A 12553-nucleotide genomic window follows, 5' to 3' on the forward strand; every position below is an offset into this window, starting at 1 on the left:
CAGAGTCCTCAACAGATTGGCTGGGGAAAACATCCGGGTGAGACCTTTACCAGATTAAGATTCTGTCCTTTGGCATTCTAGATGAGATGATCACAAATGTGTCGGCTAGGACGTTAGGGGAGTTTGAGGGTGTTTCTCAGTGTCAAGGCGCCTGGCCTTGCGAGGCGATGTCTTGCGAGGCCAGGCGCCTTGCTTACGAGGTTAGTGTCCTTCCTTGGTCAAAGAAAACGGTTAAATGGAACAGACTTGCATCCCGTGACCGCGGCTTCCACGGCGGTCACGTAACGTCACATGACACGGGAGATAACGTTATATTTTATATGTATAAGTTTCAGTATAAATACATAACGAGCCTTTTACTTTTTAAATTGTGTATATGTTTATTAAATTAAATATATAAGTGAGTTACTACCCGCATGACACCGAAGCTGCAACTACTAAGCAATTAACCAACCATAGATAACTTCTTTGGATCTAAAAAACATTTTAAATTAGCTGGCATGCTTTTAACCCTTTGATGCATGAATTATGAAATCTTCAACCATGATTTTTTAACAATTTTTTTCATTCGTCTTTAGGTGTGAATGAAACAAATTTCAACAAATATTTTTTGTAAAATTTTATAATTTACAAATTATTAATTGCATGTCCACCTCAGTGGACAGCGTGCATTCTGAGCATGAAATATGTTGGCTTGACTCACTGAAGTCCAAATGGAGGGGCTCAAATGCAATAAAGTCTTCAACAGCTGTGCTTAATAGCAAAAACAAATAAATAACAATTTTGAGTACCTGTCCACTGTAGTGACCATTATGCATCAAAGGGTTAAACTTGAAAATTGTCCCTGAAGTAGCTGCCGGCTTCTGATCCGCCATTCTTTTGAAAATACCGCGGTGTGTTGTGGGTAATTTTTGACCAAGGCTAGGCTACAAGACAACCCCCGTGTATCCTCACTCAGCTAGCTAAACGGCTAACATACGGAGAACACACGCCTCGGTAGAACATGAACAGTGGAACACGTCTTGGCGGCTCCCGGTGATGTATCTCCTAGGCAACCGGGGCGGGGCCAAGACATCAAGGCAAGGTTCCTTGGCATTGAGAAACACCCTATGTCTTTTTTTATAGGAGACAAGCAGTTTTTGTGTTCAATTTCACGGACTATAAGCTCACTTTCAGATTATCAGCACAACTGTTGCTGAATTTTAAATGTTACATTTGCAACAAAATGAATCCAAAATTTGGAAATCATCAAATCATTTAAGGAGGGTGACAGTTTCCTTCTGTCCAACAACATATTTCATTTGCTATTTTAGTTTGAATAATTCCAAAGACATTTAAAATATGTCACTATTAGAAATGTATAAAGGCATAAAACACCTGCTAAATTTAAAAAGTGAATATGCTGACTTCGAGAACAAATTAAAATAAATTAAAGACGTGAAACGAATATTCTACACATTCATCCCCTCTATTTTAAAAGCCTTTGAGCAAACTGTCTTTTCATCACGCTGATTGACTGTGATGAGGAGCCACTTGCAGTGCTAATTATTTCACGTACCTCTGACCCCAATTTGGAGCTGGTGCTCGCTGGATGAGGAGAAATATAGAATATTTACTGTGTATTGAAATGTTTGGGCAGCTTCTCTGACAATATTTGAGCTCCGTTAGCAGAAAGTAACTCAAGCAGGCACACAGGGGAGTAGACAGGCGTAAAAAGCTTTGCCTCTGCTGAAAAGGTGCGGCACAAAAACCCAAACTTGTGGTTCGTGTGAAGTCGACATGAACACGTATATTTGACGAAATTGTTGCTTGTAGCATCATTTTGCTAAATTGTGCGTGCATTAATTATTGATGTCAAGTCGAAACCTTTATTTGTCCAGGTGTGATGTAAAACTGATGTTTCTCTCCTCACTTTGTGCAGGTGGATAAAAGACCTTTAAAAATGTTTTCCCTAACAATACTACATTTTAAAACCCTGAAGGCTTACGACTCCTGAGTGCTGGCTCAATCTGCTGTCTCCTCACGTCTGATGGAAAATCAAAACCTCTTTAATTGTTTAGTCACCAAATACATGCTTTAACATTACGTCATTTTTAGAGCAGTAAATCTTTCATCCCTACATCTAATGCATGAATTTTAAGTATCAGATTAAATATTCTGAGGCTGATAATGCATCGTTCACTCCTAATAGAGTCCAGTGTGCTTAACGTTGCTCACAATGCACTTCAGTCTAAGTGCTATAATACTATCCACAGTATGAAGAACAAGAAGAAGAAGAAAATATCAAAATTGCGCGTGCATTAATTATTCACGTCAAGTCGAAACCTTTATTTGTCCAGGTATGATGTAAAACTGTCATTTTAAAGCAGAATGCAGTGTGTCTATGAAACTCGGGAGTAGCTGCAGTGGTAAGAAAGCTGAACAGGAAGGAGATGCATAAAGGCCCATTAGAATAAATGTACGTAGTTTACAGTTTAACACCATATTGATGTAATATTTATTACATTTAACGTGAATTTGAAGTTCTTACAGGAAGTGCTTTTTATTTGGGCAAAGAAAGTCGATCTTTACGAAACATTTTTTGTGACACATTATATAAAGTTTTCAGATTGTAAAATTTACAGGCAGATTTCTAAGCATATGAATAAAGTAGTGAGTGTTGTGTTGAGCTGAGATACTTTAATTGCTGTATTTTTTGCTTATAGTTGAATATTTTAATATTTTCCTCTGGGATTGTAGAGCTTATGATAATCCACCGTATGGTAAGGAACATTTTAGATTAAGTTTCATAAAGAATTGGATGGAAAATTTATGAATTGGCATTTTCTCCAAGCGGTCTAGGAAACATAACTAGCTAAATTGAATATTGATGTGGCATTTTTGGTGATAATAACTGAAAATATTGTCATTTTTGACCATATTGCTCTATAACGGCCATAAGCTCTCTTAACTCTAATCTACAATGATTATTCATTCCAGTAGGACACCATGACCGCACAATATATTGTCCCTTCAAACACAAAAGTAATTAATGCAAATATCTATCGGAGGATCTGGTCGGGTTGCATTATTTTAACGTTAGTTTTTGCAGTAGGACCAAGTAGTATCTCAAAACACCAAATAGTCACCAAGTCTGTGCCAAAGAAGTTTCCTTTTCATGCCTTAGGTTTAATCAGAGACTTTACGCTGCAGTAATTTTACTGAACAGCTGTGAGGCAGAAGGAACACTTGCTGAGATATTTCTGGGGCTGTCGTAACAGGCTGCATCTTATATCGGCACTTCGTCTGATTAAAAGGACATTTTTTCCTGTCACTCTGGGTCAGTTTGGCATCTGATGTGGTTTCTCAGCAGTCAGACAGACCGATCCCTCCAACAGTCGCTGTGAGGTCCGAGATCATTTCCTCAGACCCAGTTTAGCAGGAGGACGAAAGAAGCCAAAAAGAGGGAAAAAAAACCACTTCTCGCTTTGACTCCTGCTAAGAATTTGGGTCAATCTGAGGCAATCCTGTCCGCCATACGTGCCTGCCAAATGCCATTATCACCTTCTGTCCTTAAATGATCTTTCGCTCCAGTAAAAGCTGTCACTGCCATAACAAGCTGCCAGAGAGAGGTTGAAAGGGAAGAAGTTTTATGTGTGTGTTCTCGCAACCCTGCCAGTAAGACGTGGATCTCCAGTGAAGGTGTTGGCGTGGTTTAATCATAGCAGGATCCAGGTGCGTGTGGCTATAAGCACATGTGAGCAAGCTAATGCACCACAAGACAGCTGCACAAGCTGCTCCGACTCTACGGTGGGGCTCTCAGAAGTGGCAGCGTGCCAGCAGAGCTGCTCCATAACCCAGGTTTATGGCATATAAAGGAGCACATTAAAGTGCTACTCCCCGTCTGTGCACATTTCCCACTGACCACCAGGGGTCCTCACCCTGATTTCAGAGAAGAGGTGAGTTTTGCCCGTGTCAGAAAACACCAGCCTACTTGTGTTAGAGGGATCTGTGTGGGTGGAATGATGCCGTGTGAGGACTGCAGCTGGCGAGGCCTTCCACCACCTCCCAACCCTCCGCACGCTCTACGCCTAATCATGATGCAGACAAGACGCAGAGTCAGCTCAAGCTAAGCAAACCGTCTGATCCGACCAAAAGCACACTGTTTATGGGCGGATGAAAATAAATAAGAGAACGTTATTATTAAGAGTCACATGATTTCAAGTGAGAACATTTCTAAAGGATTTGCGAGGGCGGCAACACATCTGCTGCCCAAAGTACCGACATCAAGCTCAGACAAAATGCATTTGTTTAGAAGTGTAGATCAAGCAAGATCAACAGAAATGTTTAAGCCGCTGCCAGAAACAGATCGGGATCACCAAGGGAACCAAAAGGGGCTTATGATGGTCACCATGGTAACCACACACCTGTTATTCTCACTTCCTGAAAGCAACCTTAATGAGAGGCAGAGGAGCTACTGAAAAAAAAACTATAAATGGTATAAAAATGATTGAAGTATGAGTAGCAGGATGTAACTCGTGTAACTTTTTACATTTCTCTAACCCTAACCCTACCCTGCGTCGGACGCGAGTGATGTCACTGATCAGCGCCAAAAAGCGTCTACAGTAACTTAAAGCTTTATTCTGTCAAAGTAGAGCGTAAATAAATCCATTCGGACGACGAGAGCAGCTGCGTGATGTAAAATGTAGCGTTCAACAACCAGAAGAAGCTCCATTTTTATATGGAGACAACAAAGCCTCGCGAATGACGTTGATGTGGGCGAATTTGGCTTTGTTTTCGGTGTTGGGAGTTTAGTGAAAATTTTAAAGCAGCGTGACCAGTGCTTATTTTTTCTTGCTTCCTTTCTGTTTCAGAAGCAGCTGATCTACGGCTGGCTGTTGTTCAGCGTCTGCAGAAGACATTTCCTACTGAGTTAAAACCAATCAGCGTGAGTTAATCAAAAGCTCGGCTCAGCCACTCCACCCGGCCATATCGGTTATCTACTCCAGGTCAGGCACACAAGTGGAGATGCATGCTTGCCAGGACGTTTCGCTACATTTACCCAGAAGTTCCCATAATGGAAACACGCCTTTTTAACTTGAGCTATACAGATCCAAAAGGGGCGGGGCTTTCTCACAGGTTTTTTTCCCCAGAATCGCATTGTTCTATTTGAAGGAAAATTCTCATTTTTTTACAGAATTTGTCTTTGTGATATGGCGCACTGCTATCAAAAATCATAGAATGGTAAATGGCCTGTATTTGATATAGCGCCTTCTAGAGTCCTGGAACCCCCCCAAGGCGCTTTACAACACCATCAGTCGTTCACCCATTCATACACACATTCACACACTGGTGGTGATGAGCTACGATGTAGCCACAGCTGCCCTGGGGCGCACTGACAGAGGCGAGGCTGCCGAGCACAGGCGCCACCGGTCCCTCCGACCACCACCAGCAGACAAGGACACAACGACAGCGACAGACTGAGCGTGGCTCGAAACTGCAACCTTCAGATTACGGGGCGAGCACTTGACTCCTGTGCCACCGTCGCCCACACTATTCCTGGTCTAACCACGTGTTTTGATGTGTAACGTGTGTCGGTGCTTCTGCATTAGCACCGTTACAAGGATGCTGTCTGCAGTAGACGGCCTGGTTTACATTCAAAAATCAGCTTCTGCTTCACCAAAACCATTGTACTAATGTTCCATTAATCCCCAGATGCCTTTTTCCCCTTAAGGTAAAATAAAAAACAATAAATTAAAGCTATTCATGGGTGTTGTTCATTCAGCATGATAATTTATGTTTTACACGGGCGGTGTGGTCTCAAAGGGACTGGTAGTTGTCCCAGATAGCAATGAATCAAATCATAGAGCAGAACTGTTCTTCGTGATAACCGACAGCAGCAGCTGCAACGTGCGTGGATAACTACAGGACTCGTGCCTGGAAGAGCCACTGAGAGGTAAGACATAAAAAAGACCTGAACACATTCACAACATCACATTTTTCACATCATATAAAAGTTCTATGTCTTTCGCTTTAGAAGGTTTATTAACATTTAATAGACTCTCGAAGGGCTCGCTCAAACAAAAAATGGGCTTTGAAATAGCGAGCGATGCCCGCTCTCCTCCTTTCAAAAGGCAGGAAACAATAGCCTCCTGAAGATGTCTCTACAAATGTCTTCTCCGACCCCAGAGGAATGACTTGGTCCACGAGGAAAGGGTTGCGTGCTCAGCCCTGTTGTACAAGTGGACCATACGTCTGCTGAGGCTGCTTTAGCTTTTATGATGTCAGATATGGTGTTAATAACAAAACAAGAAAGCTTGCTGCAAGAGGCCCGTGCTGCAAACATGTCACAGCATGATACACACACAGTTTTACGACATCAACAACAAAGTCATTACGCTTTTTATAGATACAGTTTTTGCAAGCACAAGGGTGCTGACTGTAAAACGTCTGATTCTATGAGACTTTTGTCCGAGCACGCAGGCATACTGCACCTGTTTTAGGGTCCACAGAGAAATATGGCTGTCCTTGCAGAATGCTGTAGACTATTTTGGCGCTATTTCCGTAGGTAGGGTCGTCAGCATCGCTCGCCGTGACTTGCAAAACTGAGGTACCTAAAGAGGAGCACAGCAGAAAGGACTTTCTGTTAACAAAGGAACAGAGATGCATGATTGTGGAATAGGTTTATGTTTTACATGTTCTAGAAATCAATAGATGGATGCAGAAGAACTTTATTTTCCCATTTTAAGAGTGTTGTTTTTATCACTTAACCCACTGTGGAAAGCTGCCTAAGAAGAATAAGAGCCTTATGTTGGATCAGACAGATGAAGTAATGGCCAGGCCAAAGACCAAGGCCACGGTCTTACATTAGTTTCAATCTTCTTCAACCAATCATGTTTGAATAGGGCCTCAGGGAGCAGGTTCCGATTTGGACAAGAGGTGGGGGACACCCTGGACATGTCTCTAGTTCATCACAGGGACATAAGGCCCATATCTACCATTGGGATTTTGTCATTTTACTGGTCCATTGCAAAATTTGCATATCCTGATTTCATCAGGCCGGCCTGAAAGCACCACTTTCTAGGAGATTTCAGGAACCAACTGAATACCTGAGCTGGAGCGTGTACTTGGAAATGGTCAGTGGGTGGCACTTATGTTCACCCCTGCTGAATGGTTGTAGCTGAGTTGGAAATTATATCGTAGAACTTGCCAAACAACTGTCATTTGTGAAACTGCAATCGGTGCTGGTCAAGCAGTATGGGAGGAAAAGAAAAGAAGCGGCGTTCACACAGCTTCAAAGTAGCTGTTTTTCAACTCTCAACGCCTAAAAATGCAGCGGGAATCCCCCCACATCGCTGTAATTCAGTGTGCTCTGTGGTCTCCTTCATAGCACTGTTAAAAAGGTGCTTCTATTGATTATTGGGCGCCAATCGTTACATCATACAGCCACTTCCTCCGTCCCTCGAATGCATTTAAATATGGGGTATGTCTTAGCAAAGTCCTGAAAGGGCTGATTTCTTATGAAAACACAATGAGCGAGAGGGCAGAGCCATTGTGTTTACATGCAGCCAGTAACCCTTTTAAAACCCGAATATTCACAATAACCCGGTTCCGCAGGTCCATGTAAACACCGCCAAAAACCCGGATATGCTCATAACCGGGTTTTTTAAAACCCGGTTACTACACCTGGGGTGACCCTTTTCTAACCCGAATGTTTGGTCATGTAAACGCATACCGGGATATCCCCATCAAAGCGTGTGTTCTGCACATGCTCTGTTTGCAAGGAATCTTGGTCTTTTGAGTAGCGAGACGTCTTGTATGCACCAGAACACCGGAAGTAAACAAGTTGGGAGCAACATGGCGAGTTGCGGCACAGCACCACACTTTTGGAGTGACGAGGAAACTAAAGCGCAAACAAACGCGGTCGCTATCTCTTCCGAACTGGGAAACATGTTGTTGTTTTCACGGATACCGGAACAAGAAGAACCGGAAATGGCGCATATTGCGTCTGGATGTAGTCCATACGTCCTGACGCTACCCCAACGTCCGCATTTACATCGGGTTATGCAAGTTAGAGGTAACTCTTTCTATTTATGCTTGTAAACGGGTTATTCCCAAATACCGACCTTAACCCGTTCATAACCCGGTTATTGGCTGCATGTAAACGTAGTCATTGTATTTTACCCCTATAGTAGGAACACAAGCACAGAGACAATTCACACAGCACACCTAGGGATAGCTTAGAGTCACCGATTAACATAACATGCATGTTTTTGTTCTGTGGCAGGAAACGGCAGCACCTGGATCAAAGCCAGACAAAAAGGCTGCAGCTGGGATTTGAACCCATGACCTTCTTGCTGCAAGTCAACAGCGCTACCACCATGCAGCCAAGACCAGAAAGAGTTTAGGCTATGATAGTGTATTTTTCCTTGCCAGTAGATATTTATTTATTAAGTAAAACATTCTTAAGAGTAATGTCTAATTGTAAAAATGCCTAAAATGCTCCATGTTGTCACAGGTTCTTACAGGAGTCCGCAGGACTTCCGTCAGCAGCACGTAGTAGGACGTTTTTAATTTACAGGCTCGCGTTACGAGTGCGCTCACTTGGTTTTCTTTTAATTGGAAAAGATGACAAAACAAAGGGTCTCATTGTTTTTAAAGTCTCTGGTACGACCCGATTCATCCAACAACCAAAATAAATGTTCTTTATCATTTAAGTTCACATCCCTGAAGGTGGAAAAAGCACCACAAATAACTTGATTCTCTCTGGGAAGTTTGCAGAAATAAACGTTTTAAATTAAAATTTCACCCTAGCGGGAGAAAATTTCTTTATAGAAAAGAAATGTATCATTTTTGTCATTCGAAGCAAAATTATAACTTGAAACAGATAATCTAAAGCTAAATATTGTAAAATTATGTGTAACTTAATTTTAAAAAAAAAATGCTAAAAAGGCCTCCGGCAATGCCCCAAAACTCGGATTTTCTTAATTATTTCTTGGAGCAAAATGAGGTCTTAGGCAGTGCTGAAAACCTATCACGGTACCAATGATTCAGAAGGATCAGACAGCTGAACCACCCGGCTTGAGCCCCGCTAATCAATTAAGACGGGAAAAAGAACATCACCACCAATTAGCTGCCACACTCCGAGACATCCCCTTCCCACACTTAGGAACTCCCGTATTGACAAATGTGTGGGGATTAGTGCTGCGGAGTGTGAGGACAGTTGATTGTTACAGCTGATTTGACGCTGAAGACGCTCAACTGAAGCAGAATTACTTTAAAGGACATGAGCAAAAGAGGGGGCGGAAAAAAGACTAATTATTTTCCCCTTCACAGTCCTTGATTTCCCCCCTTGGGTCATCAACTGTGATTGATTTTTTCTTCTTTTTTTTAGTGCAACTGATGAAGAAGTTTGTGGTAAAACTTTGAAAAAAAAGTCCAGTTGGAACTTATTTTTTTGTTGTTGTTGTTGTTGTTTTTTTTTAACTTCACTGATAATTGTGTTATGTATTAATGAATTTATCCTGCTCAACAATATTTGAAACATGATATTTTACTCAAATGACCATCCATCCATTATTATCCTGGGTCGGGTCATGGGGATGGCAGTCTGAGCAGTCTTTCCTTTGGGTTTCCCCCGGTTAGACGGGCCCGGAAAACCTCACCAGGGAGGTGTTCTCTCTTTGTGGAGGAGCAGCGGGTCTACTCTGAGCCCCTCCCGGATGACTGAGCTTCTCACTCTATCTCTAAGGGAGAGCTCAGACACCTTGCAGAGAAAATTCATTTTGGCCACTTGTATCCATAATCTCGTTCTTTCGGTCACTACCCAAAGCTCGTGACCATAGGTGAGGGTAGGAATGTAGATCGACCGTTAAATCGAGAGCTTCACCTTCTGACTCAGCTCTCTCTTCACCACGACAGACCGGTACAACGCCCGCATCACTGCAGATGCAGCACCAATCCGCCTATCGATCTCACGCTCCAGTTTTCCCTCACTCGTGAACAAGACCCCGAGATACTTAAACTCCTCCACTTGGGGCAGGACCTCATCCCTGACCCGGAGAAGGCATTCTACCCTTTTCTGACTCAAGACAATCGTCTCTGATTCAGAGGAGCTGATTCTCATCCCAGCTGCTTCACACTCGACTGCAAATTGATCCAATGAATGCTGGAGATCACTGTCTGATGAAGCCAACAAGACCACATCATCTGCAAAAAGTAGAGACTCAATCCTTAGACCACCAAAGCAGATCCCCTCAACACCTTGGCTGTGCCTAGAAATCCTGTCCATAAAAGTTACAGAATCGGTGGTAAAGGGCAGCTTTGGCGGAGTCCAACTCTCACTGGAAACTAGACCCAGCTCTGACGTCGGTCATACAGGAACCTAACAGCATGTACCAAAGGACCAAAGCTACCCCACAGGGCCCCCTTTGGGGCGTGGTTGAACACCTTCTCCAAATATATAGCTTTATGTACATACGAGACTTAAAAATGGTCCAGATGTCAGATGTTTTGAAAATACTTGATCTATAAAAAAAAGGGGGGGGGGGGAGGGGGGGATGAACTTGATCTAAGTGATTACACATAGAGAATAATGAATCCTTTCACTGAAGCAATAAATCATAATGAGTAACTTTCCTCCAGAAATCTAAATTAACAATTACATTTTTGTTTGTTTAAATAAATTTGGTTTTTGAGAAAATAAATAAATAATGTTGGTTTGTTTACTAACCTCTAAATCTAGTGTAACCATAAAAGATTTTGCTCTGCAGGTCGGTCTAGCCACGCTCCGTTGTAACCTCAGCAGGTCTAACAAATCGCCCAAAGAGTTTTTGTGTCCGGACGTCTTCTACATCATTTAATGTACTTATAATTACAACAGGCAATGTCAAACATCCACACGTCTCCAATTACACAAACAATGTGGCGCCTACTAATGGTGTGGAGGAGCTCCAGCTGAAACCTTAAAATGCTAAATTCTTTACGATTATCTGCTGACTGAAAAAATGAATGTGGATGACATCAATCATAAGTATGATCATGGCGGTCCAAGTATTATCGCATTCGAGTCATGTGTTGCATTCATTTGGAATGAAAACTCAATTATCCAATCAGATATGCTTTCACCTAACAGTAAAATACTCATGCATCACACAGTAACTGATTACTAAAAATGCCTGAAACAAATGCTAACAAGCAGAGTTGTATGTGTGTCTGGTCAGTTTGATCTTGAATATTCGTGAATGCAACCAGGGACTCGCTGCCTGTTTGTAAAGAGGACTCCCACAGGTCCATCCAGGTCCGCATTTCTACTCAGCGGTTGACATCTGCTTGCGGCATGGAGCTGATGAAGCCGTTCAAGCTTTGCTTTTGATATCTTTGTAGTCTAAAGAGATATTTGAGCTGTTTTAAAGTGTATTTTTGTGTAAATTGTATAACTAATTACTAGATTACCCATTAGATAGCTTCCTGAAAGGCTTCTATGCTGTGCACATAATTTCATAACAATCGATGCAACAGTATTTTATAAACCTACACTGCTACAGCTTCCACATTAAAAGGCTATTTTAGAAGACATATTGAGAACTTTTGGCCAGATGAGCCAGGGTGCTCTAGATTACCAGGCAGGCATGAATTAAGCTTCAAAATCACATAACAGTATTTAATCAAAGTTGCAACAATGATAATAATTTTATTCGAATTCAGGCGTTAGCAAGTTTCAACACATTAGAATAAAACTAAATGGGGACTAGTTTAGGTGGTTTATAAGACAGATTTTGCACTCAATCTTATCGTAGATCTTATGATGCAGAACAGTGTTTTTAGTGCTATCAAAATAAACGTATTATACAAAATAAAAGTTCACAAAAACAAAGATTTTGCGTGAATCACTATGAAATTGGAGCTTTTGTTTGCCAGACCCTACTCTAAAGCAGACTGATGCCAATTTGAAACAGCCCCGATTTTCTAGATCAGTGGTTCCTAACCTGGGGGTCCCGACCCCCACAAGGGGGCGCCAAAGCCTCTCAGTGGGTCGCCAGGACCTCTCCACTTTAAGGGGTTAAAACTTCATTTATTACTTGTTTATAGCCTATATTTTGCTCACATTTTTTTCATGAGTGAAAAGTTTACTGATATTAAGACAGGAAATAATTAGTACAGAAAGAGTAACACACTTTTAAGAACATTTTGCTCAGCTCACTGTTTTAATTTCAAGTGTCAAAAGTTCATTAAAGATAGGACTGTTTGATTAATCACAGCCTTTACAGTAAATAATCTAGTATAAGCAGTAATATACACATTTAAGTACATTTTGCTCAGTGTATTTTTTATGTGTCAAACGTTTATTGAGAGGAATGATTGATTTATCAGTGTTTACAAGAAACAATGTGTTCAGAAACGTAATACAAACTGTCAAGCACATTATGCTCTGTTTGGTTTTGTTAATGACTTTGTTCTGTACTGGAGCCTACTATTACTGTTATCTATTGAATCAAAGCATATTAAAATGTGCTTGAACAATTTTATCATTTCTTAATAATGTTTGTACTGGAAGAGAGAATGGGAGGGGGTC

At 41.6% G+C, this 12553-nt stretch overlaps 1 protein-coding gene across 1 annotated transcript in view; it reads right to left on the reverse strand.

The window, feature by feature from the left end:
* LOC107383081 (cadherin-18) overlaps positions 1-12553 on the reverse strand; it is a 164207-nt gene that overhangs the window by 86110 nt on the left and 65544 nt on the right. Inside the window, exon 4 of the mRNA XM_070553262.1 lies at positions 6474-6593. Coding sequence (XP_070409363.1) covers positions 6474-6593 — 120 coding nt within the window. The remainder of the gene's footprint in view (positions 1-6473; positions 6594-12553) is intronic.

Source organism: Nothobranchius furzeri, chromosome 7 (genome assembly GCF_043380555.1).
Source record: "Nothobranchius furzeri strain GRZ-AD chromosome 7, NfurGRZ-RIMD1, whole genome shotgun sequence".
Classification (NCBI taxonomy): Eukaryota; Metazoa; Chordata; class Actinopteri; order Cyprinodontiformes; family Nothobranchiidae; genus Nothobranchius; species Nothobranchius furzeri.